Source organism: Anser cygnoides, chromosome 1, assembly GCF_040182565.1.
Source record: "Anser cygnoides isolate HZ-2024a breed goose chromosome 1, Taihu_goose_T2T_genome, whole genome shotgun sequence".
NCBI lineage: Eukaryota > Metazoa > Chordata > Aves > Anseriformes > Anatidae > Anser > Anser cygnoides.
In genome coordinates, this window is record NC_089873.1 from 208,137,535 (window position 1) to 208,157,446 (window position 19,912).

General features: G+C 43.0%; 1 protein-coding gene across 19 annotated transcripts in view; it reads left to right on the top strand.

Annotated features, from left to right (window-relative positions):
- Window positions 1-19,912, top strand: part of TENM4 (teneurin transmembrane protein 4) — a 1,678,763-nt gene that overhangs the window by 1,552,385 nt on the left and 106,466 nt on the right. For 15 of the 19 annotated variants that reach the window (XM_066989940.1, XM_066989945.1, XM_066989941.1 and 12 more), the window contains 2 exons: window positions 4,831-4,857; window positions 12,205-12,351. In XM_066989940.1, coding sequence (XP_066846041.1) covers window positions 4,831-4,857; window positions 12,205-12,351 — 174 coding nt within the window. The remainder of the gene's footprint in view (window positions 1-4,830; window positions 4,858-12,204; window positions 12,352-19,912) is intronic. The other 4 variants (XM_066989953.1, XM_066989950.1, XM_066989951.1 and 1 more) reach the window with 1 other exon arrangement.

Below are 19,912 nucleotides of genomic sequence, written 5' to 3' on the forward strand. Positions count from 1 at the left end.
AATGTTTTAATTCCAGCATTAGGGTAATGGTACAAACCATATCTGTGGCTCAATTCTACTTATCATTTATTTATGCTAATGTCACCCCACCACATTATGGTCTCCACATGCATCCCTTAATGAAAAATATCTAGCTCTAAAAACTTCCTCTGTCTCATTACACATTACATTCTTTTTGCATTCTTGTCTATATCTCTAGCAGCTTTCATTTCTTTTCATGAGGAAGGGAAATAAAAAAAAAAAAACTTCTCTTAAATGACTTTAGAATGAAAAGAGAGCAGACCTGTGTTAATTGGAATGCTGTGTTTTTGTAATATTATTTTATAGCCTTGTGTTCAAGCACTTTGATTTGGAAAGTAACACAGATTCATGAAAGGGTTTTAAAAGAAAAAAAAAATGTTCAGCAAAAGGCTCCAGATCCAGGGGACAATTTTATGTGAAAGACATTTATGCACAAAAAGCCTGATTCATTCCCTCAGTGCCATTTTATTAGTTCTGCTGCAAAAACAAAATGCCACTAGTTCAGTATATGATATTTCTCCACACCACTGATATGCCCGGACTGATTTCAAAGAACAAGCTTTTATCTTTCCTGGTAATTAAATTTACCCCATTATTTGTGGTGTTCCTCGCTCTAAGTCTAAAGAGTCCGTGTTATCACGGGAAAGGCCAGCACCGCAATGCAGTCAGCATCAAGATTTTAATGGTGCACACTGTCATTTGGTGTGGTGCTACCTTCCTATTGCAGTGCAGGTCTCAGAATCAGTCTGTAATACTTAGAGTGCTGGAGCAATTCTCTTTCTTTGCACTTCCCCTCCCTCCTCATCTTCTTGCATGGTGATTTAGCAACAAATTTGTACATAGTCTCATGCCTCTGAAGCTGTAAACCATATTTCCTATAGAATATTTCATTGACAAATGTGTAGAATGTAAGGGAGATTTGGCAAAGTCATAAATATCCAAGAAAATTGAATAGCTTTAGAAGGAGTAATAAGCTAGTTCTATTGGCACAGATGAAAGGACATTGACTTGGAATTACATTAAGTATGTGGAAAGCATTCCCCTTGTCCTTGTGTGATTTCCCTGCATGGCAACTTGTTCTGTTGATAGTAATTCCTTATACGTCTGTGTCATGGCCCGTTTGCTTTAGCACTGACAAGCGTAAAACCCCATTGCTGAAGTGATGCTTTAACAATATTGCCATGTGTGCAGGTAACATGGTAGAAATGGATGATACCAGTAAAGGACACTTCTTCCATTTCCTGTTGAGCATGCTTGAGAGTAAGAAATCCTTTTGTTTTGTAGGTCATAGGAGGCTCTTTCTTACGGTGTACAAGGAAACTCTGATCCCAGTGGATTAATTTGGTTTGCTCATACAAAGAGTCATGTTACCAAATATACTAGCTTGATTGCTCACATCCAGCGATTTCATTAGAAGAACCCCAGTTAATTCCCAACAAGGAAATTGATGCAGAAGCATGCATTCATCATCCTAATTCAGCAAACTTAGCACATCCAGGCAAAAAAGTAGAACAGAAAGTTGATTATATAACTGCAGGAAGCCTGAAACCCAGCAGAATGGTTCAATCGGTTTACTCCAATATATTAAAGGGAAAACAATCATGACGATAGATTAGGCAAGACTCCTATGATGGGCTCTCCAGCATACTCCACTCCAGCCCAGTCTACACCAGCAACATCCAAGGGTCGTGGTGGTTTTAGGAACATTGAGTTTAAAGGTGAAATCAGCCCTCTCATTGTCGGTCTGAAAAGGCAAATCACAAATCAGCTCTGTGGCTGACCACTCTATGGGCTTGATTCATGGGTGGCACCACAGCAGATTTCCTGGGTATAGTAACCAGCTCCAGAAATTGCCCAGGGCTATAACATCGTGGCCTCAGATTTTCAAGGTATGGCCTGGAGAGTGCTCCAGGTGCTGTGCATCCTGCCTCAGAGATGCAGAGGGAGATTTCACTGCGCCTACACGGGCCTTGCACTGAGATTGAATCTCTCAGTATGACATTTTACCAGTACACAAGCCTTGATTCTTCAGGGTTGTTTGGAAATAACGCCAGAAAGGGGTTCCCTGTGTACACAGTTGAGGTGGAGCTGAGATATTCATCATCCTTGAATGGCCAGGACTCAAGACCAAAACCATCACTCAAAGTTCAATTGCTGCACCTGAACACCACTGGGTCTCTCCAGAGCCTTAGGGGGCCAACAGTTAGCTCTCCAAAAGCACACAGGTCTACCTTTCAAAGCACCTCAGTGCCTAATTCCCACTGATCTCTGCAAAAGCTGCACGCTTAACTCCTTTTGAAAATCTGGTCTTGGCACCCACTAGTGATGTATGTAATAACAAGTGCCTAGACAGACAGGCAGACAGCCCGTCCCACATGGCCTTCTGCTTATGGCACCACTGAGCTGCTTTTGTTTTACTTAGGAAAACTCTGATTTTTGAGAAATCTGCCCCTTCAAGCTTGCCTTTCATCAGTCTTCTTGCGTAAATAATCACACATGTTCTGAATAGCCGGGGTTGTAATCAGTGCCCCCTCCGTTTCTGCTCGAGCAGCTGGAATCCAGACAAAGCACATTACAGGTGGATTCTGGTCTCTTTTTAACAAGTCACTTGTGCTATTTAAACCCACAAAGCAGTTTGGTCTGTGTGCAGCCCAACATAAAAATGAGCCCAGAAGTGCGTAGGGAAGGTGCTTGCTGCCCTCGGTCCCCACAGAGCAGATGCCCCCAGCCCCTCTCTGGGCAGCCTGTGCCAGGGCTCCGGCACCCGCCCAGCCCAGCAGTGCTTCCTGAGGGGCAGATGGAACCACTTCACTCCCTGGGGAAGATAAGGGGGAAAAGTATATTTAGAAAATGAAGGAGAGTGTGCTGAGGAATAAGTCCTGCCCAAGGACCTGTCCCCAGCATCTCTCACCCCTCTCTTCCCTCCCTCCCTCTCTATGGGCCAAGAGAAATTCTCATGTGATCCTCCCCAGTGTGCTTCAGACAAAACTGACCCTGATAGCTCAGACTGAGGAAGTAAGAGGACTTTCAGACCAAAAAATGCTCACGTGGGCTTCCCCAGAAGTGAATCTGAAGGGAGAGGGGCTTCCAGGAGCGTGTGCTGACATGGAGCTGAGTGCAGTGCCTTTGGGTGCAGACACCTCGGACAAGTGGCTTTTCTTCTGAGCACAGTCCCTCATCCTGTCCCACATGCCCACAGGTTTTCCAAAGGAGTGTCTGCAGATAATGAAGTTACATGTTAGTGCCAGAAGTACAGCACATGAATGAGAACCGCACACTTTTAGAGAAGAAAGAGCCATGCTACTGCTGCATACATTTGTGGAACATTTGTATGGAATTTAAATGTATTCATTGGTATGGAGTACAAACAGATGGATTCCAGGTGTGGAATGTTCCCATAGAAGGCCTCCATTATTTTTTTAAGTACAAGATAACTGACATATTGCTCACATGGTTGGTGTTGGCAGCTGCCTCCATTGTCTTCATCCACACCGCGATTGCTGTCTGAGTTTGCAGGTTGGGCTGCTGTGGATTTTAAAATCCCAAATACACGTTACCAAGCTTCAGCCACCATCCAGGAGGATGCTGATGCTGTGCTTTCTGTCTCACTACCACCACACTGGGATGATTTGGTGATGCTTTTCCCAAGCCTCAAAGCTGCCCCGCACCAGGTCAGCTCTGATCCCCCCAGCCTCTCCGCTTACTTACAATAGTGCTTCGATGGACCCGTCAGGCTCCCAGGATAGAAAAAAATTTCTTCCAAGGGCCGTGACCTCCCAGGTGGTCAGTCTCTGTGACCAAACCTGGAATAGAAAATTTTTCATAAGGGTACCAGGACACAACTGAGAGAGACGGAGCAGGAGCAGGGAAATAGCATTTAAGGAGGTAGCCAGATCGAGAAGAGCAAAACTCAGAGCCTCTTATTTATTAATAAAGACCAGCTGCTGTTAGATGGAGAGTGCCGCCTGCTGGCATCCACAGGGCTCTCCGAGGCAGGACGCCTGGCTTCTGCTCGTGTCTTTGCCACCAACTTCCTGTTTGACCCTAGAAAATCAATTAGAAGTCAATTTCCCAAATTAACATTTCGTAGGAATTGGGCACATGACTGCTCCCACTGCATCTAAAACTTTCTTTTCTTTGCTTTATCCCTACTTGGAATGAGTATATGAAGAGCTGCCTATCTGGTAGAGCTGCCGTGAGGTTAATTTAATGTTGGTAAAGTAATTTGATCTTGGGATAGAGGATGCTGTATAAACGCAATGTGTTGCCATTGAGAAGATCCAGGGAAAAGCCTCTGGTAAGGCCACAGGAGAACTGTGCATCTCTGTGCGGAAAAGTGTAAGACAATCAGGTGAGGTGGAGCACTTTCAAATGACTCTGTTTTTCCTGATGAAAAGATGTTTTTCCTGATGAAAAGTGGTCAGTAAAACAGAGGGAGATTGTTGCAAATGAGCAGAACACTAAAATATTCTGCCACATATATATATATTTATAAATATATATATGCATATATATATATATAAACACTTACATAAATATATATATATATATATATTAAACTTTCCTGTTTCTCTTCCTGGTCTTAATGAGCAAAGATGACTGGATGCCTAAACGTAGCCTTCTTGAGCTCTTTGACTGAGGAGGGCTGTGCTCCACCCTTCTTCTTTTTTTCTCTCCTCATAATCAAGGTTTTTCTTTTCGTATCACAGCAAACTCTCCTTTGCCTTTCTAGCACCTGCACAGTCTCGTAGTAAGCCGCAATGCACTTATTCAATCCTACCTTAAATGTCCTGTCTTTTATCTCCCAAGCTCACTATCTGGATAAGGTAGTGAAAGGTATGCTCTTCCTTCCTATTTTTTCCTATTGTCTTTGTGTTTTCTTTTTAAAAATGCACCGTGAACATGCTGTGTTGAGGTTGCATCTCTTCCTCATCATCATCAAAGTGCTCCCTAATGTCTGGAAGGGTGAGCTTTCCAGTCATTTAGGTAGGAAATACCTCCGTAAGTGCTGTGACCCTGTGTTAACATCGTATCAGTGTTCCCACCCCTCCCCTCGTCCCTGCCCTCCCCTCCAAATCATCTCTCATCTTCACCCCTCCTACCCAGGTAAGGCAAGTCAGGGGGAAACCGATTTTCTGTGAATGCATCAGGAGCCCTGTACAGTGATATGTTTTAATCAAATGTCTATGATCTGTTTTGTAACAAGCAGGTGAGTGCACTTTCTGTGTGGAGTCTGCCTATTTTTGATCTGTGACTGCTAAGTCTTACCTGGGAACTTTGAGTAATTATACCTATATATATATAAATAGAAAAATATTATGACCTCAAAGCCTCTGGATGCATAAATCAGCAATTTTTACTAAAATTAGTGATGTTGCATTAATTTACACTGTAAAAAAATCCTCTGTGCTCCTATTTTTGAAATGTAAAGCATGTCTAGGACCCAAGTCTTTTCTCATCTGGGAAGAAATGATATTGAACTGCTGTGGACCAGAGGTAATAAGATATCTTAAAATAATCATAGTTGTATTAATCAGAGCAACGAACTAAATTAATTTAGGACTTTTAAATAAAAATAGACAGTTCCACAATGCACTTAGCTTTCTAAATATATTGAAATAGTATACACCTAGTTAAAAACAACAATCTGACAGTAAATATGATTGAGTTGGACACAAATATCCTTCTGCATGGCTGATTTGACACTAACAGCAACACAGTGCTGACACCACACAGCATCATATGTTTGCTGGTTAAACAAACCAAAAAATCAGGTTGAACAAATCAGTTTCTTCCATAGCGTTGCCCTCCTTTTCAGGTTGTGAGCAATCAGAAATAGCAGCTGTGAGAAGCTGATGAAGGAGGACAGATATGCCAAAATATTTGCCTGGTGAATAGTTAGAATGAAGTCTCTGCCATGTAAAGCTCTTATTGTGTGGCAAGAGACGTGGTTGCCCTACTGAGTTCACTGCTCTGGATGAATGTAGATGAATGTACAGTCTAATGTTGCTTGTTTCCATTGCAGCTTAAAAGCAGGTTCAGGTATACACAAATAGGGGAAAACTTTGAGCAGACAAACAAATATTAATGGTAAGGGAATGTCCGCAGTTTAAATAAGGAGATTTTTGTCTTCAGTCTCATGCAGCAAGAATCAGTTGTCCTTGAACCACTGCTTATAGATCAGTGGATTGTTCAGTGGTATTTGGTTTTTCTCTCATTGCTTAGCGTCAGTAAAACATGATTGACTTGACTTAAACCAGGAGGAAAAAAAATATTCTCCTTAGATCAAGGAAAGAGGGCCACTTTTTGTACCCTTCCAGGGTAATAATAGTGGTATTTGTAGAGGAGGGCACAGGTCAGCACTAGGCAGTGTGACCACAACCTCCTGTAGATGTCCCACACCTCAGTGTTCTGCATTTCAGTACCCCAGACTCCTTCTTTTCTCTCAACTGGTGTTGGAGAAGGCTGCATCAAAATGTAGAAGATAAGCACCAGGGGGGTAGAAGAGATGAGAAATCAGTCTGCAGAGCCTGTGTCCAGGGACCTTCAGTGCCAATAGGCACATTTGATGGCACAATATTTTTTTTTTAGTAAGTCTTTTGTAGCTGTCATTCCTCCTCTGAGCCTTTTGACTCACCTTTATGCCCAAGAATAAAGACACATTATATTTAGTGAGTTCTGCAAGTGGGTAACAGGTTAGCAACATACTAAGAATAACGATCGTCTCTTATAATACATGGCCTCTTCTGGAAAGATTAGCAACAGCTGAAACATTAAAAAGTACATAGTTTTTACTTGGCTAGCTTCATGGCGTGCATTTTTCAAAACTAAATTACTCATGCCCTTTTGGCTTTCTTAATTATTAACATCTTTCTGGTTGAAATCCCTTCCCAGTAATCCTGTGTTGTCAAGGGTGAGCCTGATTTACTGCTGAGTCTTTCCTACAGCTTTACAATAAACCAGTAAATCAGACAAGATACAGAACTGTTTCTAAGTTGGAGGGCAAGTTTCAAGAGCAAACATCAGCATGATTAAACCAAGAAGCCCCAACTAGAGCTGGAATGGAGTCTTCCAGTCTGAAGCTTAATTAACACTGGTAATGCTTAAAAGGAAAAGAGGTGCCTGATATTAAAGATGTGCTGGTTTTAGAGGGAGCTCCTCCATCCAGAATGCCATTGGAACTGACAGCACATCAGTATAATTAATTTCTATTGGTGGTTTATCAATTCTCACTCTTAAAAAATAACCACATTAGTGCTGTAGTGAGGCATATAAACAGCCAGGCTGAAACATAAAGATGCCGAACAGCCACCTCCGTATGAATTCAGGGATGACTGCAAGGTCACTTCTTTGGTCTGAGCGGCGGTGAGAACCCAAGGGCTAACTGCAGCCCACTCCTTTATTTGTACAGATCGAAGCAACAGGAGCTCTGGCAGGTAACTTTTAATTTCCATCTTACAGAAGCCATCTGATTAAAGGTTTCTTGATACCCACCATCGCAAAATGTTGTGGAGGTAGTTTAGGAGTTAGCATTTTTCAGGACACTGTGCTAGATTCTCATAATCTACGGGGATCAGTTGATGTCTTGCTCCTCCCTTTCAGTCCTACAACACTTCTGCAGGTCTCTTACTGATTATTGTTCTCTCAAGCTATTGTTCGCATCTTCACGTGTTGCATTCAGCCATGTCCCACTCATGTCAGAGCTCAACCACTGTCTACTGAGACTTGCTGGAGCATCCATTAGTGCTTTCTTACTGCCAATGGAGGAACAACAGCAGCAAAATATATTTATCCTCTATCAATATTTTAAGATCAGAAGGAAAGTCTAGTCTTCTAAGTCCTATTTCAAGTGGCAATGTGTCTTACCTTGAAGAGAATTGCCATTGAACATTGTTTTTAATTGTACTAATTACAGAAGGTCTTTGCTGTACAGATCATTAAGAGAAGACTATTTTACTACCAATCTTAAAATAATTTCTTACTCTGGTGACTGTCTCCTTTGACTCTGATAATCTTTTCTTGTCCAGTTCAAAATCAGTTCACTTTTTGTAATGCTTCCCTACTCCGTGTTCTCCTATCCATGGCAGATGTGAGATCTTTGTGAACATCTCAGTGTATCAACAGCGTTTTCATGTGCTTCAGTTAGAAACTCACATAAAGGACTTTTTCCCCCCTCAGAAAGTCCTGTTCATGTATTTAATTCTCTTAGTCACCCCAATGCAGTTAACAAACACAGGAATAATGAATCATGAGTGACTCTAGCTATGAGAAATCAGAGCAGCAAGATTATGGTGGTGTAAATCCAGGAAGACTGAGCCACCCCACTGTGTTGACATTCATTTAGAAGCACTTTGGAGTCAAGGTGCTCTTTTTCCTTTATTCCCCAGCACGGGTGAGAGGAAGGGGTAAACTTTATTTGTATCACCTTTTCTTCAAATGCTTTGAAGAGCACTGTTTGTGGAACATAGAATATTGTATGTGCCTAGCTATATTGTGTTAGCGATGGTCAAGTCTGTATGCAGGACCAATTTAGAAATAGTAATGGACATTTAGAAATTGACGTAGAGGTCCATTCTGCTAGTTATGTTGACCTGCATGTCCATGTTACATTCTAACTTGCTGAGGCTGTGAGTCCTTTGACAGCATGATTAAATTGTGTTCTTCTATATTAACGATTTCCTTTGTCATTACGTAGGAAAACAGTCTGTTCTCCTACCAAACCATGTCATGGGAGAGGTACATATTAGTGCTCACAGCACTGACACTTTGCTGTATCTTGTAACATAACAGTTAACATCTGAAAACTTGCGTGTTCATGGATCTGTGAAAAAAAAGTTATTTCATTAGGAAATAGTTCTCTCTGACTCCTTGGAAGAGATTTATCTCATTAGGAACTGGAGCTGGCTCGCTTCTTGGTGAGAGGAAGTAAATTTGCTTTCTGGACTTGAAAGATGGCAAGACAATGGGTTCTGACATTACAGAGGGAGTCATCCCACTGTAGGGGTCTGCAGTGTAGATGCTTATCTCTCAGCTCGTCACCCTAGATTCCCGTAATAGTCAAGGAAGAGGAGTAGACATAATCGTGTGAGATACTCTCTGTCCTCTTTCTTTTCTCTCTTGAATGGTGTTTTTCTTCTGTCTGCCTTCTGAGATGATTGACTTAATTACTCTGGGTCCAATTCAAGAACATTCAGAGGAAATCATGAAAGTCTGTTCAGATAGTCCAAACCCCATTTCTTACAGAAAATGAATTGCACACAAAATTTAAGAACATCGGACTGAAAGGGGCCTTCTCAGGCAGAGGCCAGTAGTCAGCTGTCAAGGGCAACCACGTTGTGTAAAATTTTATATAATTTTACCAAGGTCTTTGGATATCAGTGGGGCTTCTTGACCTTAACCATCCTACTGGGAGGCTATTCCAAAACTTTATTCCTTTGATCCCAAAAAATACATTTTTTTTTCTTTCTAATTTCCAACCAGAATTTATGCATGCTTGATTTATGTCCATTTGTTCTTATGCCAGCATTATTCTGTTTAGCTTAAATAGCTGTTTTCTTTCTCACTGTTTATCTGTTTCATGAATTTGTGGAAAACAATTATATTCTTTCCAGCCTTTGCTGTGCTAGAGCAGATAATTCAAGCTCTTCTCGATTCCTCAGATGTTGAAGGTCCTTCCATCCTAATCATACCATCCTAATCATCATAGCCTTAACTTCAACCATTTCCAGCATTTGGACCTGTTTCCAGGATTTGGACCTGTTCCTGCATGGCTTGAAGCTGAACCAAAGGAGTCCCATCAAAAATTTCTAAAATCCCTCTTCTTCCCATTGCAGAAAATAAAGAGTCTACTCCAGATACTAAACAATACTTTTTGGGTTAAAAATCTGATGGCATCCAACCCTTCTTCTCTCATGCTTCTATAGTGGTCTCTTCAATTTCTCATCACCCAACTCTTTTTGATTCTCACTGCACTCCTGTCCAGGTCGACACCACTGCATCTTTAAAAGCAGTGTCCTGCTCAGTCTCTGCAGCAGCTGGATAGAAATGATTTTTTTAGGATGGGTTATGAAGAGTCCAACTGATGCACTAGAGCAATTAAAACATGAAATGTGCTCAATGATGATGCAACAGTGTCATTGCAGAACCGAGCTGCCAACTGAGCTCTACTGGGGCCATGCAGAATACACATAAAGTGATTTCTCAAGATTTCTTCAGAGGCTTTTTGTCTAGACAAATTTAGGCAGATTTATAAAGAGGGGGAAAAAGTCATATCCCTTCTGTCAGGATGGGCCCATCCAAATGGAATTTATCTGCTCCAAAGTGCAATTACCTACCTAATGAAGCAATTTTAGCAGGTTATTTTAAAAAGTAATACACTTCTCATTTTCCAAAACAGTTGAATGCTTTCAGTTTCTACTGAAAGTAACTAAAGGGAACAAACAAATAAATTAGCTCTAGCACTGAAAAAAAAATTAAATGCTTAAAAGTTTGGCACTGTTGTAAGTAACTGAAGGCAGGATTTTAAAATGGAGGATTTCATATAACCTTGCCTATAAATAGCTCTTCTGTAGTGTATAAATACTAATATAATGTATAAATACTAATATAATGTATAAATGCTGAAGTATACACACACACAGAGCACGCTCACACACATACACATGTAGTATGCCCCCTCCTCACACACACAGCACACATTTTAAACACCTGAGATGCTACAAACATGTTTGTAAATGCAAAACCTATTTAAGATCCTTTTAAAGGACCTAACCACCTTTGTTCCTTATCCCATTTGGTCCCTGGCCACCTTTAAGTTAGAAAAACAGTCTTGGCGGAGATGTTAAGTTCACAGAGGGACATGGTTTTGGTGACAAGGCCTTTGGGCGCTGCGTCTCCTCCGCACACGATAATGGCGGCGTGGCCTGCTCTGCTGCCTCAGCGCTTCCCCGGGCAGCCCCTCATGGGGTGGCCAGCCAAATTCACCCTTCGGTGCTCTTCACCTTCGTGTTGTAACCCTTTAGGGCAGGATAATCCCAAACCTCCTGCCGTGGGGGGGTTGGAATTAGATGGTCTTTAAGGTCCCTTCCCTTTTTGGTTCCACAGAATCTGCGCCATTTGCGCAGTTCCACCAACAAGGCCGCCTTGCAAACTGAGGGCCTGAAGGAACTCAAACGACATGAAAGGATTTCACAGCACGTGTAAGCAGAGCCTTAGGACAGGGCTCAGGAAGGCTCAGTTGTGTTCCTGCTTTAATCAGTCCTGCTGGGTGACCTTGGCAGTCACTTCAGTCCCTTCTACTTCAGTTTCCTAATCTGTAAAACGCAGCTAACATTTCTGACTTCTTCTTGGAAAAGGTTTTTGAGCTCTGCAGGTAAAAAGCCCCCAGAACTGCATAAGCTAAGCTGCGTCCTTCGCACTGCTACTTGCTGGGGAAATTACTGTGCTATTTTGTAGGGAAAAAAAGGATGGAAAACTCAGCAGGGGGTCATCGGATGAGAAAATCAACCCCTAGTGAGCAGACAGGAAGCATGGGGTTCATCTCCCCCTAATTTTAATCACCTGTAATAGAAATATCTGCCTCTGCTGGGGTCTCTTTCTAGTCAGTGGAGAGAAACAGGCATTTCCAGAGCATCCTTCAGCTCCTCAGTGTGGGCATCTAACCCACACAAGGGGCCTTCTGCCCCCGGAGAGGCTGGTCCTCTGCTGACTACAGAGAGTGGAAGGTATCTCCCTTCTAGGTCAGTTGTAACCAGATCAGATGAATCCCACCCAAAATGACTATGGAAGAGAAATAGTGTTCTCCAAACGTTTTCCAACATAGAAAGTGCCTTCCCTTCCCAGCCAGCTTTCAGGTTGAGAGCTCAGTACTGCTGAAAGCTGCATTATCCCGCTGGGCGTTAGGGACGTTCACCCCACGTGTAAGTCAGGTAACCCCAAATCTAGGTTCTACAAAACAAAGGCTTTGAGAGGTTCAGACAGCAGGGTGGGTTTCACAACAGCAGCCCTCCACCATCCTGATACCGAACCGGGACAGTTTGCTCCAGGTGGGAAGACACCAAGTGGGAGTGGAGAAATAACCTGAAAGCAGGGGGAAACAGCTGCTTTTAAGCAGCCTTTTTTTCCCAAGGCTGTGTGGCTTTGTTTTTGTCGGTGTGTTTGAACATGTGGCTGTTTGCCTTGCAGAGGGATGCCCTGGCTTGTGCAACGGCAACGGCAGGTGCACTCTGGACATGAACGGCTGGCACTGCGTCTGCCAGCTGGGCTGGCGAGGAGCGGGCTGCGACACCTCCATGGAGACGGCATGCGGCGACGGCAAGGACAACGACGGAGGTAGGACGGGAGCGCGTGCGGTACGCCAGGCTTCACCGAGCCTGTAAGCAGCCAGCAGTCAGCTGGGCTTGATTCAGCGGGGCAGATTGCTTCCCGACAGCTGGCAGAGAACAGGCAGCCAAGTCCGCCAGGCTGACTCAGCCAGAGAGGGTTTGAAAATTCAGATGAAATGGATTCGGATTCGGGGTGCCAGGACTGAAGAGGGAGGGTTATTTATCTGCAAATTGAGTCCGTGTAGCAGACGGCAGGCAGAGGCTGTGTGCTTGTCCTGTCCCTCCGTGTGGCTCGGCAGTGACACGATGGGACCACCCCAGACAGCGAGTGTCCCTGACTGTTCGAACTTTGGCCTCGCTGCCTGAGGTTTTCATCGAGGCTCCTTGGTAGGTCACTGCTGACTTGGGATGGATGTTTTGCAGTAACTCAGGGGCTTCATGACTGATCCCCATGCCCACAAGCCATCCGATCCCTCTTGCACCATGTTTTATTGATTACAGTTCCATATGTAATGATGTCAGGCATGTGAATAATAGCCCTGTGTAATGCAAACTTAATATTCAGAGTTATCTCATTACAAAGGAAACCCTGGTGCAGTGTGAAGGTTTGAATTAGAGGGCAGGAGATGAGATATTAAATTTAAGGCATGAGGGAGACTGCATAATTTGTTTTGTTGTCACTCAGCAAAAGGCTTTGTAAACCACAAGTCTGGGCCGGGACCCAGACTGTGAAGTGGAGACTATATTTTGCAAGTTTCTGTTCTATCGTATTCGCAAGAACAGTACAGTTAAAAATAAAAACAAAAATAGACAAGCCAAGACTGTGATTATCTGCTTCACAGTAACTGGGATTCTGACTGAATATTTAAAATACTTCTGCACATCTGGCATGGCAAACGGACCAAATTATCCCTTTAGAAAAGATGGAAAAAATTGAGGAACGATAGAAAGAGTACGCACTGTGAAACCAAAGTCTCTGCTTGCCTCACGTGAAACTGAATATCACTGTACTCATCTTTCCTATTTACAGCTGAGTCAAGACAATAGTAAAGTTTGCCATGTGTAAATTTATGGTAAATAAAGTCAGCGATAAACCCAGTCTCACTGGAAAAAATAACCAACAAAAACCTTGACTTCTTTTTAGAAAGAGAGGGGGGAAATACAGAGCAATCCAGCCTGACTGACAAGCTAGACCACATCTGCATATCAACAAAAAGAGCATGACCAGACTGTGAGCAGGCTGGTGAAGCACCGTGCCCTGGTATCTCTTGCTACAAAGTGCTAACCTTGTAATTGGCTTGCCCTCACCTTGAAACAAGGTTTTGAGGCCTCGCTAGCCTGTAGAACGGCAGATGTAGACAGGAGAGACGAAAGGCATCAACATGTTTCCGAGTTAGTGCACATCAGCTGCTAACTTGCATTTGGTGAACTTGTGTGGAACAGCGGTGCACACAGCTAGCGAGAGCAGCCGATCAGTTGTAACATATTGCCTTGTGACAGCTTATTCGTGTGTCACAGCCCAGAAATGAGTGTTGACTTTATTCCTGGTACACTACAAAAGTCTGTGTGTGCATGGACATGGTGTGCATTAGTTTACAGATAATCCATGCCATACACTACATTATTCCGTTGATTTTGCTACATTACTGCTAAGGACTCTTGTCCTTATGTCCTTAGGTATGCATTTACTTTCTTGACCTGATTTTTACAGATTTTTGTGGATCGTTTGTGGAGTATTTGTGGGCTGAAATCTAGAATTTAAACTCCTGAGATACAGGGGCATCAGTAGTGGGGAGGAACTTCTGCTTTGAAGCCAAAGTTCCTTGTTTAGCAGGGGGATTTGAATGTGTTTACCTGGGGTGGGGAAGAAAGGCTGATTCTGGACCTGTGTCCTAGTTGCTGTTCTGATCTCTATAGCAAGACATCTCGAGACATTTACAGAACAGAAAGTAATTTAGGTTGGAAGGGACCTCCAGCAGCCATCTACATCAACCCCCTGATCAAAGCAGGTGTAATTACTCAGGGCTGTGTCCAGCCAATTCTTTAACACCTCCAAGGATGGAGATTTCTTTGGGCAACCTGCACCAGTATACTACCTCATAGTAATCATTTTTCTCCTAATATCTAATCTAAATTTCTCACGTTCCACTTAATGTCTGCTCCCTTTTGTCCAGCACCATCTGAAGCATCCTGGAATACCTCAGCTGGCCTCTAGCTCCCCCTTCACAGTAGCTTGGGTCTCCTGTAGAGCATATGCAGATGTTTTGTGTGTGACAGCTGCCTTTGGGTTCCTGAGCTGTCCAAAGGCAATTCAAATGACAGTAGGCACCTGTGTTTAGGAAGCAGAACTGAATCCATCTTCAGTGCAAACACTTTGTCACCAAAGAGACACATTGCACAACTGCAATGCTTTCCAGAGCACTGCAAAGGTGCAGGCTGAGCAGCCTCTGAAAGAACAGGTAGTGAGGGTATAAGCACACAAAAAAGGCTTTTCCTTCTTTTGGGGTCTTATCAAATTTTCTTGCTCTGGCTAGAGCACCTCAGCTGGTCACCACGTGTACTGCCAAGCGGAGAGAAATAGGTTTATGGCATCATCTCTCTGAGCTGTTTCGGATATACACCTTGTAGGTGCCTACTTTTGGTAGATGTACACTGCCCTTTGAGTCATTTTCTGCTCAAAATAGAGTCTCTCGAGGATGAGACACGGTGGTTTTTCAGAACAATGTGGGGCCGTTCACGCTATGGGGGCTTTCACTCCGGCTGAGCTCATCGGAAGCTGGTCCCCGTGCCCTGGTATCGTGTGTCTGCTAATCAAGATCCCTGCAGCAGGAAATGCCTCGGGATAATGGGAGCTGAAGTCAGAATCTTTTTCATCACATCCCAGCCTAATCATACCCTGAGGGAGATGGGTACCAAATTACAGGGCGTGTTGGCCTCTTAAATCTGGAGGCTGTTCAGATAAACAATAATAAGCAAAGCAGAAGTCACTCAGAGAAACTCGGTGAAATGTAATCTCTGTTCAGGTTAGAAAAAAGGTGTCTTGGAGAGCAGTCCCCTCTCCGCACACAAGTGTCATTTGTCAGAGCTGACACTTAGGTTTCACACCCAGGTCTACTTTATTTACACTTCTAAACACAAAGTCCATCAACTTGAAAGGAGTTGTAGCAAGTAACTGAGAGCAGGCAATCATCCAGTATCAGTCAAGGGAAAACAGCGCAGTGACAGAGCTTTAACAATCTGGGTAAAAGGCTAGGATTTTGAACGTTTGACCTAAGAGGTCACTGCCTGTATTACAACAAATGGGAGATGTTTCCTTAAGACGGGCCCAGAAAAGTGCTTCTTGCCTGTCTTTGGCAGAAAATAACTCCTGTAATTCATGGCTGCAGACACTCGCTACCTGCAGGTAGTCCCGTCTCCCCCCACACAGAGTGCCCTGTCACGTACTTGAAGAGTGAAAAGTTTGAAGGTTTAAAAGGCCAAGGAAATTATCTTCTGCGACAAGTCCTAAAAGTGGAGTTAATGGCATTTGACTGCACGTTGAGAACAGGCTGATGTTCCATAGGCTAAATGTGGGCTCCATTGCGCTCGCAGACTCCTTGGTCAGAAAAAAGAAGTATATAGGAAAAATGGAAGAGGAGAGGATATTGTTCACAAGCTCATAGATATGCTAGTGGGCAGCAAAGCTATGTTAACCAACTTTGTTCCAGGGGAATCATCTGTGTGACTCCCTCCGTTTTCAGAGTCAGAGAATTGCCCGATTCACCATTTCATTGTCAGGATACACCCCACTGTCCTGAAACCATGGAAGAATTACAGAAATTAAACTAAATTGCTCTCTGGGTCTACAAGTTTTGTCTCATCAACACAGTAATTTCATTTGAGGGCTTCTGATATTGTTTTGGGGTTTTCCAGACTAGCCAAGTCTTCACAAAAGGGTAAAGCCTGCTGGTTTTCTGGGAGGTGGAGCTGACTGCATCCTTCCTTTCAACAATTCCAGTTGTTAAACTGCCACTGAACTCTGCCCAGACAAAGCGAATCAACTTCTGAGAGGCAAGAATCTTTCTCAGATAAAAAATTACAGGAATATAAATGCTGCTAATATTACCTAGCCCCTCCTGTTAGTAAGAGGTTGATGTTCAGTTGTCAGTTCTCTGCTCCCTCTTCCCAATTTAAACAGTTCCAAAGACTTGTGTTAGTGATTACTGCAAGATAATTTAGAATAGATATGAATATATAGATAGATACAGATATAGATATAGATATAGATATAGATATAGATATAGATATAGATAGATAGATAGATAGATGGTATAGGTACAGGTATAGGTACAGGTACAGGTACAGGTACAGGTACAGGTACAGGTACAGGTACAGGTACAGGTACAGGTACAGGTATAGGTATAGGTATAGGTATAGGTATAGGTATAGGTATAGGTATAGGTATAGGTATAGGTATAGGTATAGGTATAGAAGGTATAGAAAGGAAAGAAAGAAAAGAAAGAAAGAAAAGAAAGAAAGAAAAGAAAGAAAGAAAGAAAGAAAGAAAGAAAGAAAGAAAGAAAGAAAGAAAGAAAGAAAGAAAGAAAGAAAGAAAGAAAGAAAGAAAGAAAGAAAGAAAGAAAGAAAGAAAGAAAGAAAGAAAGAAAGAAAGAAAGAAAGAAAGAAAGAAAGAAAGAAAGAAAGAAAGAAAGAAAGAAAGAAAGAAAGAAAGAAAAAGAAAGAAAGAAAAAGAAAGAAAGAAAGAAAGAAAGAAAGAAAGAAAGAAAGAAAGAAAGAAAGAAAGAAAGAAAGAAAGAAAGAAAGAAAGAAAGAAAAAGAAAGAAAGAAAGAAAGAAAGAAAGAAAGAAAGAAAGAAAGAAAGAAAGAAAGAAAGAAAGAAAGAAAGAAAGAAAGAAAGAAAGAAAGAAAGAAAGAAAGAAAGAAAGAAAGAAAGAAAGAAAGAAAGAAAGAAAGAAAAAGAAAGAAAGAAAGAAAGAAGAAAAGAAAGAAAGGAAGGAAGGAAGGAAGGAAGGAAGGAAGGAAGGAAGGAAGGAAGGAAGGAAGGAAGGAAGGAAGGAAGGAAGGAAGGAAGGAAGGAAGGAAGGAAGGAAGGAAGGAAGGAAGGAAGGAAGGAAGGAAGGAAGGAAAGAAAATCTTCTCATTAAAATAATGCTGGCCTGTTCTAAACTCTATTGCATACCATTATATAAAAGTGTATTTCATAGAACTACAGCAACTGTTTTTCTTACATCACCTGCTCAATGATCTTCCTTCAAGAGCAAAGAAATCTCATTCTCTTCTTCTGCAAGGACGGTAAGCTTCTACCCCTCAGTTCATGTCTTACTCATGACAACTACATGCAACACATTCAGCTGAGCACAAATGCAGTGTTTCAGTGTGCACGTGGCCCTGTTTTGCCTTAGCATGTTCAGTTCTGTGCTCCACCAGATGCTACCTAAGAGCTCAAAGTTGGAACAACTCTTCCCTCCGTCCTCCTGTGCCAGAACAGGCAGCTAACACTTGCCTTTAAACCCCAGAGCAGTGAGCAGGTCAGAGCAACCAAGCCACATGGGATTTTTGCCTTTCCTTGCTGCCTCGAGTTAGTAATTGCTGCCACTAGAAACCAACCTGCATTTCAGGGACGATGAATTTCTTCCATAGCCACACTTGAATTACCAGGAATGGGCTCTCTGATACAACTCAGTGCCGCACCACAGCCCATCGGTGCAACTTCGTGTCTTGCTTGCCCCATTCAAGGATCAGGTAGTGCTTGTAGGAAGGTGGGGACGTGCATAATGCTTTGGGACAGCAGTATTTCAGATTTTTTTGGCAAGAGGAATTTTGGCAGTGCACAGCAGCCTTCTTAACACCCGTGTGTCCACCATCTGTCCACCACATGCCAAATAATGTGTGAGATATCTGGCAGGAGCCTGGATTGCTCTTTGCCAGTATGTGGGGTTACATCTGAAGGTAGCAGTAGGGTTATAAAGGGAATTGTAAAGAATCCAAGAGAACCCCAGAATGCAAACCTAATCTTTGCAAATGCATGAGCTGCAGACAAGGTGATGGGGTGCTTTCAGATTTTATTTTTTTTTTCTTTTTGCACACTGCTACGAACCTTTACTTCATGCCTGCAAGGCTTTTATAGCACAAGAAGAGCGTCTCCTGGGCATGGTATAGGAACTGTCTGCTTCCTTGAAACCATAAAAAATGATGCATTAATGTGCTAGCTACATTTGCGAAGGGAAGTGTTGAGATCTGAACGCACCTGGGAAAACAGCCATCATAAATTAGCATTTACCGTCACAGATAGATCCTGTCAAACAACAGGGTCATCTTGGAGGAACCACAAAGCACTTCTAGAAAGACGAGAAAGCCTGCTGCACCTGAAAAGATTGTCGAGCTGGTATAATTTGTTATAAATCACCCAGCTTCTCTTCCTCCGCTTTGTGATGACTGTTAATCAACCTTTCCTCAAGTAAGAGGACAAAATGAGAGGTTCACATTTTCAGGTCTCAGCAGCTTGCCGATTCCCCGTTGGACGGTGACACCTCTGCATCACCTGCTGCTGGTTGTTAGCACCGGGGCTGCCAGGAGTGCAGTGTGAACCCGTGCATCCCCCCGTGAACCTACTGCATCCAGATACAGGTGTCGGCTGTGCTGTTACTGAGGGCGATGTGTTGTGAAGTGAGGGTCTAGCAATGGCTGTGGGTTGTCGTGACAGCTTGGGAGAGTTCCTAGTACTTTCGACTGGTCTGTAATGAAATTCCTTTGATTAATAGATTCGGGAAGAAGCAATGAAAAAGTCTCCTTTGTCGAAAGAAATGTATCGTTGTCTGCTGAAATGAGGAGGGTTCCTGATGGGAAGGAGGCACTGCCGTTATATAAGGCATAGCAAGAGGTGACATGAACCACCTCCAGAAATGACAGGCTTGGACACACCTTACACAAGGCCTTTCTGCAATAAAACAATGCTTAAGCAGAGCTTGGGCACCTATTCAGAAAGAAATTCAGGAAAGCTCTGCCAGACCTGCTTTAGCACTTTAAGCAACCTCGTGCCTCTCTTTTGGAGCAGAAAGTCCCTTAGAAACCCAAAGCTTTGCCCTTGAGTGTGCTCGGACACACACTGTCATGGGTGCACAGGGTCCATGGCTACTTTCCTGTTGATGTTGACTTGAGAAACATGCCTGTATCTGAATTTTCTCACTTGCCACTTGCCAAGGTGTGCTCTTGATTTATTGAATTGCCTTGGATTGAGTCAACAGAATATGTTAGGGTGAACTTCTCAGCCTTAGCTTAACACTTACGGCACTTTCCAGAAATGTGAGAGACCTCAGTGACAAGGATATCTCAGCTAAGAATAGCTCTTCTGCTGTGGGTGTGAACCCATCATTCCCACAAAATTTTTCTAATCTCTGAGTCCCTTTTTTCTCAGAGGAATCACTTTTGGGAGGCGCTTTGGTTCCTAAAGCAGGCAGCTTCAGGTACAATATTGCTTGACCATTGCTCAGGTGAAACAACCAATGCTTTCTGCACTGCCTAAATGCCAGTCTCCTCTGCTTGGAAGAGCTCTCACAAGCCTTTCTCAG